Source organism: Ochlerotatus camptorhynchus, unplaced genomic scaffold (assembly GCF_037179485.1).
Source record: "Ochlerotatus camptorhynchus isolate MF236.1 unplaced genomic scaffold, CSIRO-AGI_Acam_v1.1 ptg000157l, whole genome shotgun sequence".
Taxonomy (NCBI): domain Eukaryota; kingdom Metazoa; phylum Arthropoda; class Insecta; order Diptera; family Culicidae; genus Ochlerotatus; species Ochlerotatus camptorhynchus.
Window position 1 is genome coordinate 596,707 of NW_027040647.1, and position 20,492 is coordinate 617,198.

General features: G+C 37.8%; 2 protein-coding genes across 2 annotated transcripts in view; one reads left to right on the forward strand and one right to left on the reverse strand.

Annotated features, from left to right (window-relative positions):
- The window catches only part of Spec2 (CDC42 small effector protein Spec2), a 107,517-nt gene extending 100,104 nt beyond the window's left edge, over positions 1-7,413 (forward strand). Inside the window, exons 4-5 of the mRNA XM_065222119.1 lie at positions 6,739-6,845; positions 7,031-7,413. Of these exons, the coding sequence (XP_065078191.1) occupies positions 6,739-6,845; positions 7,031-7,039 (116 nt within the window). The 3' untranslated portion in view covers positions 7,040-7,413. The remainder of the gene's footprint in view (positions 1-6,738; positions 6,846-7,030) is intronic.
- An 8,676-nt stretch (positions 7,414-16,089) lies between these two features.
- Positions 16,090-20,368, reverse strand: LOC135701330 (uncharacterized). Its single transcript, XM_065222095.1, has 3 exons — positions 19,924-20,368; positions 17,001-17,645; positions 16,090-16,946 (listed from the first exon to the last, which is right to left on the reverse strand). Exons 1-3 carry the CDS (start codon positions 20,257-20,259, stop codon positions 16,584-16,586), a joined length of 1,344 nt encoding a protein of 447 aa, XP_065078167.1. The 5' UTR covers positions 20,260-20,368; the 3' UTR covers positions 16,090-16,583.
- Positions 20,369-20,492: the final 124 nt, after the last annotated feature.

The following is a 20,492-nucleotide window of genomic DNA, read 5'->3' on the forward strand; positions in this document are numbered from 1 at the left end:
TTATTATGTTTTCACTTAAATTTTAGTAAATTTCTTCGTAGCATCATCCATTGTTATGAATTTTAAACAATTTTTCAAGATAATAAAAATGGTATTGTTCAGATAGCTGATAATATATTCCTAACAAAAATTACCATAAACGAACGATAACCCAAATAATAGAACTATTCCACAAATGTTTTGGATGATACCCAAATACGTCGTAACCATAACAATTTTGTTAGGGATGTCTTAGGTGTTCCAGCAACTTCCAGCAGGGTAAGATCATCCCTCGTCCATCAATTCCTCGTTCTAAAAACATACTATAAATAAATGGTGTATCATGACAAAAATAAAACATCATACTTATCAGAAAATTCATCAAATCCAAATGGTATTTGTGAATGCAGCAACAACATGTCAGCAATGTTTGGACGCCATGTTAGGTTTTGTTTGTGCCATAACCACTCAAAAATTTTCACACTTTAAATTCATGTAGAATCAAAGTGAAACTATCTTCCGTGAAATTCATTTGAAACTTATGTAAGTATTCATCTAAGTTTCAAATCGTATTACATTGCTTTTAATACGATTTGTAATAAATTTTATTAACGTCATGTACTTTACAGACAGTTCTTAATATCTGAAGGTTACGTGTTTTTTCCAGTGAAATTTATGTGACAATTTTTTTGAGTGCAGAGTTTGAGAATTCATGTTTTAAAACTCAAAAATTTAGTGAAATCTGCAGGCTTACAAAATCGGAAAAAAAAGCTGACAAAATCGGGGGTAGACAAAATCGGGAACTGACCAAATCGGGAAAGCACTGTAGCACTTTAGCGCTACCTGTTTAGCGAATTCTAAACTGAACTGAATCCACCGACAAACCGACATGAATGACCATAGCAAAAACAATAAAATCTATGACCAAAGTACACTACTGACATCTGGCTCCGTGTTTGTGGGAAATATTTAGCTAAGCCACACGCAAACTAAGAATCTATTACAATGAATGTTAGTTCCGTTTCCTATCATCCTCTGTTCATGAACATCGCAGCGAATGTTAGAAGTTGACCTTACAGGCGATGTAATGGTTTTTTGTCTTTTTCATTTCGTGTTCTATCTACGCTTTCGACTATACCAGTAAGCTTGTAGAACGACGCACATTGTAGAACATTGTAGAACGACGCACACACTTGCCTCGAATCTCTCCAGCAGGAAAAGCATACGAAGCCGAGTATGCGAGAAAATGAGCGCTTAATGTTTGCTTTTAGGCTATCCATATTCAGGAGCATGGAGAGAGCAGTGGAGAAAGCACAGGTCTGATAATCGAAGCGTTCTTGGTTCGAGTTCAGTCGGCAATCGGATTCCTATTTTTTCGACATAACTAATTTACCTCACTAATACACTCTAGATTTTTCGGTCTCCAATTTTCTTGCATTGGACCGCAGCTAGGTATATCGCATCCTCGGTTCATGCGGTCTCCACTAACATCCTCTGTTCATCATCACCCACATAATTGTAAACGAATCTTACATCCCTCGGTTGGGTGCATGAACCCGCATGCAAAAGTTATGAATTGGTTCGTGTCTGATCTATTCTGGACAAATTATTTTTATCTAGATCAAAAAATCCTATGGTTGTGACAGTTTAGATCACTGCATATTTAAATTGGCCGTTTAAAATTTTCGGGCATAAGTAAGAATTAAGTGTCATGTCGGTTTGTTGGTGCTGAATCATCTAATGGATATATTATGTCGGTTTAAAGTAACTGAAAATAGAAATCGTCGAAAATATCACTTTGTTTTTGATTTTTTTTTTATATAGATGTTATGTGTGGATTGCAATGTCAATCCACCGCTATAGAAATACACGGCCTTTGAAAATAAGGTTTAATAATGTGATATTATTTAGTTTACGTATGCATTTAACCGATAAAACGGAAAAATCTTAAATTTAGAGTTGTGGTCATCTGAACATCTTTGCTCGGAATCTCGGTTTGGAACGAGTCATTCAAGTCGATCTTTAACAGGTACGCTATTTTATAACCTCGCTATTAGCTTGTCACTCTCTGTTCTCTCGAATAACATCGCAAGCAAGCACATGATTGGTTGATTACGGTCAAAAAGTTTAATTAGTTTTCAATATTTTACTACTGATGAACAACTAACATCTTCATACCAAACAAATTTGAAATCCATTCATAAATGTCCAAGTTGTAAGCGTTTAAAACCTGACACTATTTCGTAACACATTTTTTTGATTTGCAACCCCAATATATCCGTAAAAAAATCCAATAAAAATACAATGATTTTTATTGTCATTGTAATCATGATATTTACTGTCGAAACATTGGACATTTTTGTCCATTACCATAAAATCACAACGAAATTAATGGTTCACAACAATGAAAATCATGGTATTTGAGAAATTTTCAGTAAAAAAGGGGGGTTGTTAAGCATCTTAACAATATAAAAAAGTGATTTTTCCCGAACAAATTTGATCTCATCACACTAATTTTCGTTGTTTGAGCATTGTATCGTTAAAAATCGAAATCTATTTTTCTCCCGTACAATAAAATTCAACAGTAAAAAGCATTGTAATTTCGTTGTTTCATTATAATTATTTTTTTCGGGTATTCCACAAAGACGTAGTCCTAAAGCCCGATTCAAAGTAAATTTGGACGTATTCAAGTGATCATAACTCAATAATTAAACAACATACACGGTTCATCAAAACGTGAAACAAAAGGGTATTTTCAGCTTCCAAACGATATATAACAAGTTATTACATTTCACCGTTTCGAACGAGTGTACCCCATTAGGCATAAATACGTTAAGCATACGGACGTTAGGCATACGGACGTTAGGCATAATGGACGTTAGGCATAATATACGTTAGGCATAATGGACGTTAGGCATAAAATACCTTGCTGCTGTGCAACTCTAGAAACCTGCTTAACCTGCAAACCTGTAAACAATGCTTAAATTAGGCTTAGCGTTGAATAAAAAATGATACAAGTTAAACAAACATAGTTTATTTAATAAGCACAGTTTGGAATCCATTATTTATCATATCATAAGTGACGTATCTACATATTTATTTAGATCCATGATTAGCAGCGATAGTGGTTAAGTAATCTTACAATGAAAACTCAGTTTAGTTTTGAACTATATCTTGAAATCAATCGCATCTAGAAATAAAAAAATCACACATTTGTTGTAATATATTCTTACACGCATATTGCAAAAGTCAAAGAAGAAAAGGTTTTCCTCAAAGAACAGCTCATGAAATAAAGAATGGTGAATTCTGTGATTTTTCATTCAATAACAAAAAAAAACAGCCAAGGTTGAATAAAATATGATGCCAAAGAGCAGCTCATGAAATCAAGAATGGTTAATTCTGTGGTTTTTCATTCAATAACAAAAAAACATACCTGCTGCTTCCAGGATTTCCTGCCATACTTTTCGATACAACGATTCTGATTTTGTTGTCATCAGAATGAAAACTAGCGGAACCGTCTGCTGATGTGAGGGAGCGATACTTCCATGAACAGTGACGAGTTGCCGAAACAAACAAGGAACTGTGGCAAACGTACCATCTGTAACCCAATACTTTGCCTGTCCAAGACGTCGTTCATGAGTTCCAAAAATTAAGGCTCTTTCATTATTGTCACCGAAGTCAGCAATCAATAGACGGTCTCCATTATCATCCTTCTGGAATTCATCCGGTAGATTATGCCTAACGTCCATTATGCCTAACGTCCTTTATGCCCAACGTCCATTATGCCTATCGTACATTATGCCTAACGTCCGTATGCCTAACGTCCGCATGCCTAACGACCGTATGCCTAACGTCGTGCACCCGTTTCGAACGAACTATCGCACTTTACTTGTGATCGATGCCATCATGATCTGCACAGTCGCTGGTGACACTGTACCGGCGAACTTATTCCACTTTAAACGCATTTGTTGTGCATTTGTCACTTCTTTACCGCATCCTCGAAGTTTTCGCTTGACAATTAATTATATGATTTGAGTAGTAGCTATACTGAAGATCCGAGAGATGTCGCTCCTTCAGTGGTAGGAAAATCATTTTTGCAGTATGGAGAATATCAGAAAATCCAAGTTTTGTGACTAAACATGCTTTCACAGAAGGAAACAAATAAACGAGTGTTTACCTTATCACCATAGTAATGTACTCGTGCAATTTTTGTGCATCTACAACTGCTCATAAAGACGATAATGAATAAAAACTGAAAATTTTCATGCATTTCCAAATGGTTTCCTACCATTCCCATTCTTTCGAAAGTGACTGGCCCTCTGGATGTGGATGATGTCAAAAACAACAAAACATGATTAATTAATCATGTTTGTTGTCTTTGACATCATCCACATCCAGAGGGCCAGTCACTTTCGAATGTATGGGAATGGTAGGAAGCCATTTGGAAATGCATGAAAATTTTCAGTTTTTATTCATTATCGTCTTTATGGGCATTTTAGATGCATGAAAATTGTACGAGTTTATTACTATGTTGATAAGGTAAACACTCGTTTATTTGTTTCCTTCTGTGAAAGCAAGTTTAGTCACAAATCGTGGATTTTCTGATATTCTCCATACTGCAAAAATGATTTTCCTACCACTGAAGGGGCGACATCTCTCGGATCTTCAGATAGCTACTACTCAAATCATATAATTAATTGCCCAATATTTTTCGATCGGTCTGAACTCAGGGCAATTCGGAGGATTAATCTCTTTGGCGATGAAATTAACATTGTTTGCAGCATAACATTCTAGTACCTCCTTAGAGTAGTGGCAGCTGGCTATATCCGGCCAAAACATAACGTTGGTCTTGTGTTGCCGAATGAAGGGTAAAATCCGCTTTTTAAGACACTCTTTAATGTAAACCTTCGACGTCATTGTGTGAGATGTGATGAAAACCTTGGTTTTAAGGCCACAACTGCAGATTTCTTGCCAATTCATTAGTTTCCGAGCAAACTTATCAGCAAAAACTAATTTATACCTGGAAGGGACATCCCCACGACCAGTTTCAGGGTAAATTTTTGTCCGGGGATTTGTTTATAATCCATTTTGACATATGTTTCGTCATCCATTAAAATACAGCCACCAAATTTCGTCAAAACTCGTTCGAATAGTAATCGTGCTCGCTTTTTGGCCACTACATTTTGTTTCATGGAGCGATTCGGATGTTTAATGGCACAAAAAGACATATATCCTTCTCTTGAAAGGATGTTACGCACGGTGGAAAAGTTGGAATCGTATTTCTTTGCCAAATCATGTATGGAGACACCTGGGTTGCTTTTCACGAACCTCAACACCTTTCTCCTCAGCTCTTTGTCCCTAGTGCCACTTTTATGATAGATGCTCTCTACCCTATCCTCACTCAGAGTATCCTTGTAACGTTTGATTACAAGACTCACCGTTGACTTTGGGAATTTTAACACTTTTGCTATTTTTGAGGCAGACCACGAAGGGTTCTCTAGATGTTTGTGAACAATTAATTTTCTTTTCTCAAGTTCCATGATCCGTAATTTCGGGATGCGTCGAGAAAAACTTTTCACCAATTTCTTCGTCAATGAAACATCAACAAATGCCTGTCAACCTTTTTTCGTTCCAACCAGCAGGGCGCGGTGGTGTATTAAACCGTGCGTCCAGATTTACTTTGAATCGAGCTTTAAGTCAAAAAATCATTCTCTTATCTTGACTCTTTATCATTCTTACATTTACTCTAAGGCGGTCCAATGCGCTCAAAGAATTGACTGTTGTTGGACTCAGCTGAATCGAGCAGGCGCACCAATCTAGTCGAAGGCATTTGGATTTTAAATTTTGCAACAACTAACAACGTCTAGCGTTTAAAGAAATTGATTTTTATCAACCCTCATGATCTCAGTTCAACTCAGGAATGTTTCAATACCTAGTAGGAACTGAGAGGGCTCAAAATCATCGAAATACCCTTTTATTTGAGTAACTTTAGCTCAACTTGCATAAATGCAACATCAAGCATTGAGTAACCACTAGTTTATAGCTTTATTTAAAATTTGATGTGAATAATCATCCTCAAACTACACCGAGTAATTAATTTGTTTGAAACTTGCGAAGTCGGTCATACTTATTGATAAGTTCCTGTGATTAACAAATATTTCCCTGAATTTGAATGAAATTCCCTGTGATTCCCTTATTTTTCAGGTACAAAAATGAATTCCCTGATATTCCCTGATTTTACAGGTAGTTTACACCCTGTTACTAAATGTTCGAACCCGTTCCAAAAAGAGAGGTGCGGGTTGTTCTAAAAATGGTACAGGCTTAAAATGCTCTCAATCAACAACTGTGTTAGTGCTGAATAACACTAAGTTGAGAGCGGGCGGAAAGTCCCAGTGGGGACGTAATAAAGCCAAAACAAAGAAGATGCTCGGTAGTATTATACCTTGCAACATAATGATATAAGTCTGATTTCGGTAGCCACTATGATGGCCATCATAATAATGTGTGACCTGGTGCTAATTGCAAAATACAATAATTAAAATTTGCGTAATAAATAAAAAATTAGAAAGAACTGCTTCGTATGATGTACTGTTTGTCTTGCTTTTCGCGGTCACAACCTCAACTCAGCACGCAATTAATACCGATTTCATTTGAATTTACTTTTGAACTTTCTTAATGCTAATGTGTACCACCGCCTTATTGACCGACATCTCCTTTCATTTATACGTTTGTTTTTCTTTTTTTTTCTGCGCATTTTAGGCCACATTGGTTCCAACGACATCGAGCTCTCAACGAACCACCTCTCGGCGATACAAAACCAAATGCAGAGTAAAGGTGGCTACGAAATGAATTCGCTAAGACTACAGGTAAGTAAGGCACCGGTGCCGTCACCGTCACCGAAACCGCGGCCGGCGCTAATGCTTTGGCTGTAATTAAAATCTCCGACTGACTACCGAACTGAGTGGTCGGTTACGCCACTTTAAACTCGATTAGCAATTTGACTCAATTTCGCTCCTCTTTTCGGGCGTTTCGCGCCGTTTTCGTTTTGCAGGCCTGCTGATAAGCCATTCGTCGCCGTCCGTTAATTTATTCCTAGTTTGTAAGGCCATTAAATATTGAAAACAATAACACCCTGTGTACACAACCGAGAGATCTACAAAGGTAAGGCGGATGAATTAGCAGACTCAATTAATTGTAACGCCTGGCAGATAGAGAAAAAAAGGTTATAATTAACGACTTGAATCATCCTAATGAAAACAAAGCGTTCCTACACGCCTACAACTTCTGTACGAGATAAGAACCGAAAGGCAAAAATTTGATCCACTACTAGACAATAGCCGAAAACTACACGGAACTACCATTAGAATCAAAACAATAGGTAAAAGGCCTTATACTTAGTGCTATCCCAACTTCTTTCCGATTCTTGCAGTTGTGTGAGAGAGAAAGAGATGATTTTGATCGATTCAGAATGAATGAGATAAAATGATAAGTTGTGCGGTTGTAACGAAATACTGAATGAACAAAAATCAAAAAGTGGTGCTTCACTAGAAATCAAACTAAAAGTAATGATAAGCAAAACGAATGTGCCACAAGCGCACCAGTGTAAATTTTTGTACATAGTTCCTTGAAGAAAAAATAATGTGTCAATTTGTATCACTACTCACGTTAGATGTAAGTCAATTGAAATAAACTGAAATGACAGAACACTGCCTTCGTAAGAATTCCTCCATATGCCTTACATCAGTAGAGTTACAAGAACGGAATTTATACATCCAGAATAATGTAGGGCACAAGGTTTTGAATGGTTTATTTTAATGTTAATAATGTACGCCACAGTATATGTTTAAGCACAATAAAACGTATTAATAGAGATAACCGTTCCATTGAACTCAAATAGATAGTTACATCATTGATATCCGAACTTATCCGGGCTAATTCTATTTCTAGATCCGCGATGGTCTTCTTCTTATTATTATTCTTCTAACTTTTGAATTCGTCCTTACTGGAACTGAGTTCCTACGCAGCACAGTTGTTAATTGAGAGCTCTCCGTTTCCGGTCCAGTTTCGGATTGGCGTGGTGAAACGCAGACATTGCTGCACTTCGGACCTGTCCTTTGGACTGCTATGAACGGGGGAACAGAGTATCATAAATGGCGTCAGGGTGTGCGGTTTGTGCGCATGTAATATCGAAAACTTGGATTTTAGTAAATGCATAGCCAACACGTCCTCATCTGTGCCATCAGTAAGCTATTTGGCCTATTCTGTGCGGCGTGTGAGGTGAGGTGACACGCTGTCACTTGTAAAGTGACAAATTTCACCTCGGGTGAGGTGACTCTTCATTCAAATCAAATGGAGAGTCACCTCACCCGAGGTGACAATTGTCACTTCACCATCACTTCACTCTCACCTCACCTCACACGCCGCGTAGAATAGGCCCATATATACAAAACCACACTGAGTGAAGCTGTTCCGATAAATTCATCTCTGGCTCAAAGACACCATTTTTCCACCATCGAATAATTCGATTGAGATCATTGAAGATGCTACAGTTATGCTGCACTCACCTTTCTATGCGAAAGAACCAGTCTTGATTCCGTGGACGACCATTAACGAAGGTTTGGAGTGTATAGGAACTGCCCGTATTCATCGAATAATGTTAACGGTGGATCAACAAGTTATATGCTCGCTTTAAGAGAAACTCCTCAAGCCATTTCAATACCAGATTACACACACGATAGAAATCCTAGCCCCGACGGTGATTGCCGAGACTTGAATGGCGAACAAAGAAGAACTGAGCTTATTGAGTTGTCAGCATGTAGGTAATTTATATATTTAGAATTATATGAATATACCTTATTTCCATGATGATAGTAAGTTTTCAGATGCATCACCGATGGACCAAGATAATCCTGTCGGATTGACAATTGACTGGCCATTTTTTGGATTTTTTGGAACCGATTCACTGATGTGTTGTCAGAACCATCGTGTGATAATACTTCTGCAACCCTGACAGCTCACCGGTTGAGCGTGCCCAGCCTAATCATCTATCTCTTGTTCAGAGTGAAGACCAAAGATTGATACCAAAGAGAAAGACGATTATATAATCCTTTTTGAAATGTCCTACAACTCCAAAACGAGCAAAGACACATAGAAATTTCAAACGTCAGTTTTATCCAGTACTTACCGCTGCCAAGAGACTGGATGAACTTCAACGAATTGAATCTGAAAAGCAAAATGCTATTCTTGAGGAGAAATCAAAAGCCGAACGACGAGCGAAGGCTATATTTGAAGCTGAAGAATTGAAAGCAGCTATCAAGGTATTAACACGTAAAGAGGCATTGTTGAGAAAAAAACGAAAGCTAAAATGACCAAATAAAAAACGTATTAACCAGTGCAATAATTTTGCACTCATAATGTATATATTTTCCCTTCCTGATTAAAGAAGATGATGTTTCGAAATAAAATACAGTGATGACCCGATTTTGTCAGCCATCTTTTTCTCATGTTCTAATTACACCAAAGTATGCCTTGAATATTCATCTTGTAGGTAAAAGAGAAAGATGTGGAGTTGCGATTATGAGAAATTATTGAGAGATAAAAGTCTGATCAGCTGACAAAATCGGGTCGTTACTGTAATATTTATAAAAATGCAACCAATTTCTGTCCCAGTTTCTTGACAAAAGTAAACATAAACCTAGATAATGTCAACCAATTGGTGTAGTAAACTGGGGTAAGTTAAGCTATGAGAATTAGAAACAAGTATAATTTGTTGCTGAGCCCATGGTATAATAATGGGTTTCTAAATTTTCAACGATGTTCTTCATTAAAACGAATGCATCTTTAAAACGAATTAATTTTTTTTTCGAGTAATTCACCCATTTGATTTTGCTGTCGTTTATGAGAATACAGTACTTGTTCGCCAACTGTGCTAAAAGCGCGGTCAAAATTCAACAAACACTGAGGGTAACTTTAATGGATTTTTTGATAAATTAATGTGCATTGAATTTAAACAGTGTAAATTTCGTTATTATTATTTTTACAGCATTCAATTTCGCGAGTTTAGAATGATGATGATGGTCCCACCTCTTACCCCTACAAAGGTTTGAGCTGGACGATTTATCTTTAAGATAATTAAATATGACATTTTAACCAGGTTGGCAAACAAAATTGAACTGGTTTCAGTTACAGATATAAATTCCCTCTAGAGTTTACAGTTGCTTCACAGCGATATAAATGTGGAAAAGCTCAGGCGTCCACCTCTTAGTTCGCCTTTTTGTCCACCTAAAATATTCATAAGCATTACAAGCAATCAAGAGTTAATGAACAATCAACAAAGCATCCTATTACACTAGTAACCCCGCAATCTGATGCTATCATAATTTTCAGCAATGTCAGGAATGCTCACGAACCCCCAACATTTGCCAGAAAACTTACTACTAACTCAAGGTATCTTCCAAATAAGCTTCAAAATTGCATTTTATTTTATCAAATGTTAAATTCAGTCCTCTATATCCGTAATACGCGCGCGAGGCTCAAACCTTTGTAGACTACTATTTTTTTTACTACTACTATTAAATCATATATAAAAAATCCATCATCACCATCGTGGCGAACAAAATAGTTTTTGCAGTGCTACAATAATTATTAAAAAGTCGTTATAACAGCTATCCATACAAAATAATCCGTTAAAAATAACTTCGTCAAGATACATAATTTGTCAATTCATAAAAAAAATCACTGGATAACCGTTCAAAAGACAGTTTTAACGTGTGAAATGTAATGTCTCTTAAATTCTGCTAATGTTGTTGAACGTTTAATGTGTCTAGGCATCGAATTGAAAACATTTATTCCTTTGAAAAATAATGAATTCTGTGAAGCACAAGTCAAGAAATGTGTTGTTCTTATTTCATCCGCGTTTCTAGTATTATATCTATGATAGTCAGTTCCTCTTTCAATTCGATCACACAAATATCGAGGTAGCAAACCGTTAACTACTTTAAAAATGAACACCATAGTCAAATATACAATTCTTTGCTTCACCGACAACCATTGTAAGGCGTCTAGGATCAAAGTTGAGGAAGTGAATCTATTACATCTCAAAATCAAACGCATTATTTTATTCTGCAAGCGCTGTAATCTCGATATTTGTGTTGCATTGGACAGAAATAAAATGGAAGGGCAAAAGTCTAGATGAGGAGAGATGATTGATTTGTATAGCTGTATTTTGCTGGCAATAGTTAAATCGTTTTTCAATCGACATAGAATTCCATACTTCTTGGCAATTTTCTTGATGACATTGTCAATGTGAGAGTTGAACTTAAGTTTGTCATCAATAATCACGCCAAGATATTTAATCTCCTGAACGCGATCAATAGTCTCATCATCAATTACAACAGAGACGTTCTCATTTACTCGATTCCGCGAAATTACCATAAATTTAGTTTTACTTGTATTCAATTTTAACTGCTTACACTTCAACCATCTACTTAGATACTGCAAATCTTCATTCAAGTGTGAGACGGCAACTTCTAAATCCTTAGCTGCAATGAATAACACAGTATCATCTGCAAAAAGATTAATGTCGCAAAACCGTAAAACACGTCGCAAGTCATTAATATACATAATAAATAAAAGGGGCCCTAATACACTTCCCTGGGGCACTCCAAGGTTGTTCCCCACGGAACTGGAAACAGAATCATTAAAAACAGTCCGTTGAGTTCTGTCAGACAAATAGCTTTCAAACCATTTATATGCAGTATTCGTAATTCCAAAGCGCTTGATTGTACTTAACAGTAAGGGCCTAGAAATTGTTTCAAAAGCGCGTTTCAGATCCAAAAAAACAGCAGCAATCGTATCTTTACGCTCCAAGTTGTCTTTCCACTTTGCTAACACCAAATTCAATGCAGTTTCACAAGAATGCCCTTCCCGATATCCCGATTGTTCTGGTATCAACAAAGAGTTGCTATTCAAATACTCCAACAGCTGGCCTTTAACAACAAGTTCTAAGATTTTCTCTAAAGTGTGCAACATGTTGATGGGACGAAACTCTTCGGCTTTTATCGTTCCAGCAACTTTTTGAATAGGAACCACTAAGGATTCCTTCCAAATTTGTGGTACATGTCCATTCTGCAATGATTTATTAATAAGGTCCAGAAAGATGTGGCCAATGACATGAAAGCAATCTTGAATAACTCTAGCATTAACATTATCTACTCCAGCCGATTTTCCTAATGAAAAACAAATAACTCTAAGTTCATCTAATGTGATTGGGTAAAAAACTTCAAATCTGCAACTACTATTAACTGGCTGTTTTATTTCGTCAGGTTCATCGACCAATTCAATGGATTGATTAATCAATGAAACACTTTCGACAAAATAATCATTAAACTTAGATGCAATTACTTGTTCTGACTGTTCTAATGTGCCATTAAAAGTTATGGACCGCGGTTTGCAATTACTAGGTTTTAATAAAGATTTCAAAATTTTCCATAACTCTTTGCTGTTGTTTTGATGCTGATCAATCTTCCTTTGAACATATTCACAACGAGTTTTCTTTATCGATTGTGAATACTTATTACGCGCGATTGTGTACCTAGTCCAATGATTGTCATTATTAGATCTACAAAACTTTTTGTACCATTTGTCCCTTTTCCGTTTAAGACGCAAAAGATCCAAATTGTACCAGCTGTTCGAGTTTTTCAAAGAAACAAACTTTTGCTCAACTAGTTGATTGGTACATGTTTTCAAAGTGTTATTAAGAACAGCTGTAGATTCATCTAAGTTACCGGCCGCGAATGGAAAATCCAGGCTTCTCTCAACAAGGTTTGAAACAGCTTGCTTCGAATATTTCCTCCAGCACTTCAATTTAACAAAATTATCGTTATCGTTAACATGGTCTAAGACATTAATCACTAAAGTCTCATGATCGGTTATTTTCAAATCAGTATCCGTAACTGAACAAATGGAATCAAAATTGGAATAAACGTGGTCAATTAAAGTTCTACTGTGCCTGGAAATACGCGTATACTCATTTACCGTTTGCTTTAAATTAAAAAACTCAGCTAAACGCTTCAAATGATTCGAATTATGGTTATCACGCCAATTAATATTAAAATCACCAGCCAATATATTTAATTTACTAGAATCAAGGAATGTCTCAAACCAGTTCTCTAAAACTTCAACAAAACGCTGGTCACTAGAACTGGGAGAATGATACAAAACACCATAATTACCCGTCTTCATGCCACGTACAACTGTAATGCCCAAGAACCAGTTTCCATCAATAACTTCGTTGGTACGAAGGTTGAATTGAACTGATTCTTTGACATAAATAGCAACACCGCCAGTGTGTCTAAAATGTGATAAACAAGCAGCAACAATATATCCCGGAATACTATACTGATCAAAAGCTTCAGTTTCTACAATATGAGTTTCAGATAATAAAACTAAAAGAGGACGTTTTTCCTCAACAATCTGACGTAATGCTACGTAGTTTGTTGACAACCCCGCAATATTCAAGTATAAAAAATCGAATTGATTCACATTCCTGGAGCTTGGCTGCGATTTATTGAAACGCAAGCTGCTTTTCTTCTGATCAAAAAGTCTTTTATAGAGCAAACATTCCGAGCTAAATGCGGCATGGTTGACGTCCAAGTTCATTTTTCGTTCTTTATTCATTTTCAAACAATTAATACATTTCAATACAGTTGACGTACACTCCGACGTTTTGTGTTGTTGGCTGCACCTAGAGCATCTATCACAATTTTTGCAATCCATGCTCTTGTGTCCAAATTCTCCACATTTGAAGCATCTCAACACATTAATCGCGGGAACTATCGAGCACCGATCAAACCTACATTTACTTTTTTCGCACATAACAAACATTTATAAGTTTCGACATCGACTTCAATTACAACACTTAACTTGTTATAAGTGAAGCGTGGATTTTCAAACATGTTCACTACTTTTACATCATTAATAGCGATGTCTTCATTTTGACTTTTTAAGTAGTCAATAAAGACATCGGAGGAAAACTGATCGCTCATGCCCACTATTTTTAATCTTGGCACCGAAGTGGGAACAACAGCACTATATTTTTCACCCAGATTGCTTTCAATACCATTTTTTACATCACTTACGTTTGCTCCTGTTGCACACTCAACAATAATGGAGCCATCTTCACCATTCCTAAAATTACTGATTTTGTGTGTTTTTGGATCCAACTGAGTTTTCAAAAACTTACGAGTATCTTCGCAAGGTTGTTTGGACTCTTTCGGTTTAATTACAATGACCGGACGAGTCTTACGATTATCTGGTTTGTTACTTTTACTATTACCACAAACGAAGTGACAGACGACTAACTGGCGAAGAAATCCATTAAAATAATGTGGTTAACTGTAATAGAATTTTCTTGGAAGCTTGTGCCATCATCCACCAGATGGGTTAGTTTTTTTGTTTTGATTTGAACAAAGTTAATTTTGTGTACAATGATTCTTTGACAGTGTGCAAAGAGTGTATCATTTTGTCATTTTTTTATGCATTTCAGTTTTGAGTAGAGTGAAAGAGATAGAACCAAAACATTCTAATACATTTGGTGAAAATGCTAGTACAATCCAGTAGTAGTGTTGCCATGTGGTACAATCCAGTAGTAGTGGTGTTGCCATGTGGTACACTGAAAAATTGAAATAGCAGGTTAGTCACCAAAGTTTTCGAGCCGCTCCGTCTGTCACTTCGTTTGTGCTGGAACTACTTTAAATAAGTGTGATTACATTAGCAAAAATCACCATCTTAGCGTTCCTCGATGGTACTTCATATGGGAACGAGCTGTTAGTTTGTTAGTTTTGTGTCAAACAGTGAAGTGATCATTTTGCTTCAATCAAGATTAAAAATTGAGATGGAAGAAAAAAAATATCGTTGTGCTCAGAGAACATAATTATTACGCCAAGTACTCCACATTCTTGCCATTGTAAGATTTCAAAAAAAAAACTATTTATACCAACTTACCAGGTTGTAATGACCTTTGGTTAGTTTTTTCCGTCGATCTTGTTTTCCGTGCTGAGCACAAATGCTACCGACGTGCCAGGGAGGCAGCTCCCACACCTGGACCCTACCTATCGACCCATCAACTCATGAACCGGGGACCAACGGCTTTACTTCCCATCCCAAGGAAGGCGTGATCAGAGATGTTATGCCTCAGAACATCCCGGCGGCGCCGACTGGGATTGAACCCAGGCCCGCTGGGATGAGAGGTAATCACGCTTACCACTACACCACCGGCGCCTTTAGGTTGTAATGACATTTAATAATAAAGTTGCACTCACTTAGCCTAACTGCCACTATTTTATAATCACTAGCTAAACTGACATCGTCTGTATATTAATATGTACACTAAAATAAACACCGATTTAAAAACATACAATTGCCGGATTTTACAATAGATAAAATATATGGCTGTCGGTCCCGGCGGTATTCGATTTAATACCTTAACGAATATGTTGACAAAAATAACTAGTGTACTAATCCCGACGTTGTCGGTTTATTAATAGGCCTTTTTTGTAAACAACCGATTTCGCCGGTCGACAGTGAAATTCCCCATCTGTCAAATTTTTTATGCGGCCTCTAATCAACCTAATTTTACGTTCATTATGCTATGTTAAACTTGACACGGTATACAAACCCGCAGATACAACGTATATTCGTTACGAGTTAGGTAATACAGGAAGGAAGCTCCTTCATAATAAGTGATGCCACCCGATTTCGCTAAGGTTGTGGTACCTCTTCCACCGCCTTTAGAGCTGAAAGTCATCATTGAACGGCCCTACAAGGTAACAGGTAAACTCATACTCTGGAATTGATTGAAGTTCGGATTGTAGTGATACATTTGTTTGAATTTGAATATTTTTGTTACTATTTGTATCCATCAGTAATGCTCAAACACCACATGTACTATGCTACCTATAATCGCATATCAGTGCCTTATGCGTTTTCGTCAACTTTGAGTTTACAACACTATGCATTCCCCCTTATTCTGCGAGTCACGTGACTCTCTGTCACCGGTGAGGTGACAATTGTCACCTCACCGATGAGAGAGAGTCACGTGACTCGCAGAATAGGGGGGATTATCAATTGGCATCTACTATTCTGCCGTTCTACGCATATATGTCCCACGTTCCAAAAGAATCCCGCAGAACATGAGACAATTATGCATGTAACGGCAGTGTTCATACAATGATAAAATTGAGGACCTTGTTCTTGAATAAGATGAAAAATACATCAAGACCGTTGGTCCCATCATGCAAAATAAAACCACATAAGAGTCATATTCATAAATTTTATCCCTCAGAGATCAAGTTGCTGGTCTGCCTTTTAAATTCTCTAATTTTCGCTGATGTAATAAAACATTCAAGCTTCATTGCAACTATCGTTTATAAGAAAACAACACATTAACATGGGAAATGCACTCCGTAACTTTGACAGTCATTTTCTTGATATCAATACATATACATACGGGGCAGGTATGCGATTATAGGTAACATCTATCAGAAAAGAAAATATGATATCATAATTAAATCAATATAAAAAAGAAAGCAAAAAATACACTCAAATTAAGCCATTGCCGATACTAAACGTAGTTCAAGCTGTTCTGGTTGTTCCGGGACTTTGACAGCATCGTAGCCATACCGTTCAACATCATCAAAGGTGAACTTGAAACCGTACGGAGCGGCCATCGGTTGCGGCGTCGAAACCGATGAGCCACTGGGAGACGACATGGATGACTGCTTGTTGTAGCTAGGTCCAAGCGCAACGATGGCTTCCTCCAGTCCCAAATCGGCGGCCGCCGTGAAGCACTTCTTCGCCATTGGTCGACTACGGCGTAGTCCACCGAGACCGCGAGCGTAGTAAACGCCGAGATTATACATGGCTTGAGCATGACCTAAGGTTGATGCCAAATGGAAGCATTCCATCGCCTGTAAAATAAAGGAGTTAGTCATTCTAGCTTTTTTAAGTAATTTAAAACTAACCACACGAGCACTTTTCTTGACCCCGAACCCTTGCTCGTAGCAGATTCCCAGATTGAAAGCTGCACCGGCATGCTGGTGGCTGGTACCCAACTTCAAGTGAGACACCGCTGTTGTATAATCACCAATCTCCAGGTTCTCCACTCCAAGTTGGTATTCGATCTCACCGATAACGGACATCAGATTCTCCATGGCCGACTCGACGGTCGGAGCTTTGGGCTCCTGCTGCTGTTTAACCGCAGCAAGACCACGTCCCTCGTTGACAACAAGCGAGTCAAAACGGTGTTGATTTCCGGTCTGTTGACGGCCATCGTTGTTGATTTCGAACAGGACATTTCTGCGAGCACCGGACAGATCTTCAAAGTCAAACTCGTCGAGACGGCTGGGTTTGGCCGTTGGTATCGGGAATCCCAGAAAAGTGGGAACCAATGACTGTTGTGGGTCCTGCTGTGACTTCGGAGCATGCTCGAGAGGGGGTGGATTAGAGAAGGGATGGCAACTCGAATAGTGCGAGCTTTGAAACTCACGGGGGAACTTATGGGCGGAGGAAATCAAGTACGGAAGGCACTTGGGACCCTCCCACTTGTGGTTACGACGGTAGAGACAGATCAGTTGGCTTGTGTACCAACCGCAGATGATGGCATTTGTCTGGAAAATTTCAGAAAGGGAGTGTTGTTAAACTGAAAACAGAATAAAAATCGAAACGAAAAAATATTGAGAGAAGAAAAATCGAGAATGGTGACCGGACATATTACGAAAATTTTTGAAAGTTTAATTTTCAGATTTCAGATAATAATTCTTGATAGAGGTGGAATTAGGGCGTAACAGCTTTTGTAAACAATGACTTTTCGAAACTCATGGCACGCACACGCAAACCTACATAACCAACGGGAAGGGCAAGTCTTCCTCTACTCGATGGTGTTGATGATTTGAGTGTCGCCTTGGCTTTCTAGAAATCATCGAGAGAAATCATTGTTTACAAAAGCTGTTACGCCCAAGGTTGCAAAGACTCATTTCAGCTAAAACAATGTTTTTCTAAATTATGAAATAATTAGATGCCATGATCAAATTTTAAATTGGTAGGATACAAGAAGAGGTTGCAAAGAATGTGTTTGACATATTAAACCTGTTTATTTCACTTCATGAGAGTCACAATCAGCGATTTTTCACAAACTCACTCACTCACTCACTCACTCACTCAGCGATCAGCAAATCGCTGATTGTGACTCATAGAAAGCAACATTTACAGGTTTTATGTTTCCAACGCATACTTTGTAACCTCTTCTTGTAAGTTACAAGTAAAACATGCCATCATACCATCTTTTGGTTTTATTATTCCGAAAAACATTATTTTAGCTGAAATGAGTCTTTGCAACCTTGAAACCCAATTCCAGCTCTATCTAGAATTATTCTCTTCGCCAATCAGTATTAAATTTGTGATGCATGCATTTACATGCATTTCTTTATAGGTGATTAATGTTATCATCTCTGGAATTGAAGACGAAATTTTCAAAAGGTCCAATCTATATTCTCTCCATCGACTTTTTTAAGCGTTAATAACTCCGCTACAGACATGTTCAGACCTTTTATGAGCGGCGAGTGCGGTGAGATGAATCTCTATGACACTAGTGAAATGACAATATAGTCATGTGACGGAGTTTCCGTGCAAATCAAATGGAAAGTTACGTGACACGAGATGACTACAGTCACTTCACATCACGCACCGTGCAGACAAAGTAGGTCTGATTGTTTTGATAGTAAGGTAATCCACGGTGTCTGTGGTAGGATAACATTATTATAAAAAAAAATTAGTATCGCTTAAACACCCACCAAACCAAATCTTAGGTGCCATTTTTCGGAGGTCATTTTTCCATACATATGTTTGGCTTCAATGGTCTAGAGAGTTAATTTTTGAACGTAATTTACGCTGAAAAATACGGAAAAAATTAAAATTGTTCTAGACCCTCCGATAGAACATTTCCATACTAGCCTCATATGAAAGGAGCGACCCTAAGCTTTCGTTTGGTGGGTGTTTCAGCGATACTGATTTTTTTTTCAATAAGTATTTTTTTCGAAAGACACCATGAATCCAAAGAGAACATCGATCAATACCAATAGGACCTTTTGCAATGTTCATCTAGAATTATTGCACAGCTGATAACAAAATGTATCATCTTTGTAAACAAATGCATGATTCACTTACCGTAGAACCCCGTTAGTTTGAATAGCTTAAATTGAAATTTAAGGGCGCTCATTTAGGCTCTGAACCATTTGGTGGATTATTTTAACTTTTGGTTAAAATTTGACAGATGAAAAGTTATCGATTAACCCTGCTATCTGAGCATGGTTATTTCTGACAGACAAGAAGTTAAATTTTGACAACCGTGGCTCGAAAACCGGTCGATCGACAGCACGGGGATTTTCGAACATAGAAAATAACTTTCGAAATGTCACTTTTAACCACGAGTTAAATTTAACTCGGCAAATGGTTCACAGCCTTAGAATTGATTCAACTGGTACCCCTACACAGATGCGTAACGCTATGGGACCTGTGTAGGGGTACCAGTTAAACAGCTTAGCTTCCATTTTAGCTATTCAATTTAACGGCGTCCCACGGTATAAGGTTTAATCGTATCATACGCTATTTTGTGGTACGCAGCAAAATTTAGTTTTCGTGCTGCCATAAATCTCTAGAATTAAACCAGTAGTGGAATAATCAAATTATTCTTTGTATGTTAATTTTATAAGTTAATTAAAACCCACACTAGAATTTTCTATATTCTCATAATATCTGAGACGAAAACAAAATAACATCTCAAATTTTCCTTTTCTCCTCTAATGTTCAGCAACCGTCTGCGTCTCTTTGTTGCCCTTCACCTCGATTCATCGCTTTCGTCAGTGAACAACAATAATAAGCTAAACTCACCCAAGTGATTGCTCCAATCCAGTTTGGCTGAAAGGAACAGTATTCCTTTCGGCGAAATCCCTCCTTATCGGAACTGTTCGACCCGGTATCATAGTGCTGCTTTCTTTCCCGACTCAACTCGAGGTGGCTCCTGGCCACACTCAACAAACAGTAGGATGCTTTGGCCTTTTCCCGTTGAGGAACTTTCTCGTCCTTCGATTGCTGCTGTCCATCTCCTGGAAGATTATTTTCGGAGCACAACCGCTCTCCACCGCACTGCCACGGGCGGCGAACGTCTAGTACAGTGTAGGTTCGATCGCAAACATCACGGATACGGCGCGAGACATACTTCCACATCTATTCCCGGGGACTAGTGGACACTTTTCAAGGGTAATTTGTAACTTTAAAACGCGGAGCAAAATAGTGGCGAACTTGCGTTGCGACCATTTGCATTTTTTGTTGTGATTCTGTTGGTTTGACGTTTGGCAGTTTGTCAATTCAGCCAGCAGCGTTATCTGTATTTGAGTTTCGCTGATTCAAGTAAGATGGGCTAACCTCACACATTTTGCGTAACGCTTCAGCTCAAACGT

Coding starts and splice junctions, on each gene's coding strand:
- LOC135701330 (XM_065222095.1), bottom strand. CDS start 20,259: ATGTGGAAGTATGTCTCGCGCCGTATCCGTGATGTTTGCGATCGAACC. Junction 17,646..19,923: donor GGATTGGAGCAATCACTTGG/GTGAGTTTAGCT, acceptor GAAATTTTCCAG/ACAAATGCCATCATCTGCGG. Junction 16,947..17,000: donor TCAAGAAAAGTGCTCGTGTG/GTTAGTTTTAAA, acceptor TTTATTTTACAG/GCGATGGAATGCTTCCATTT.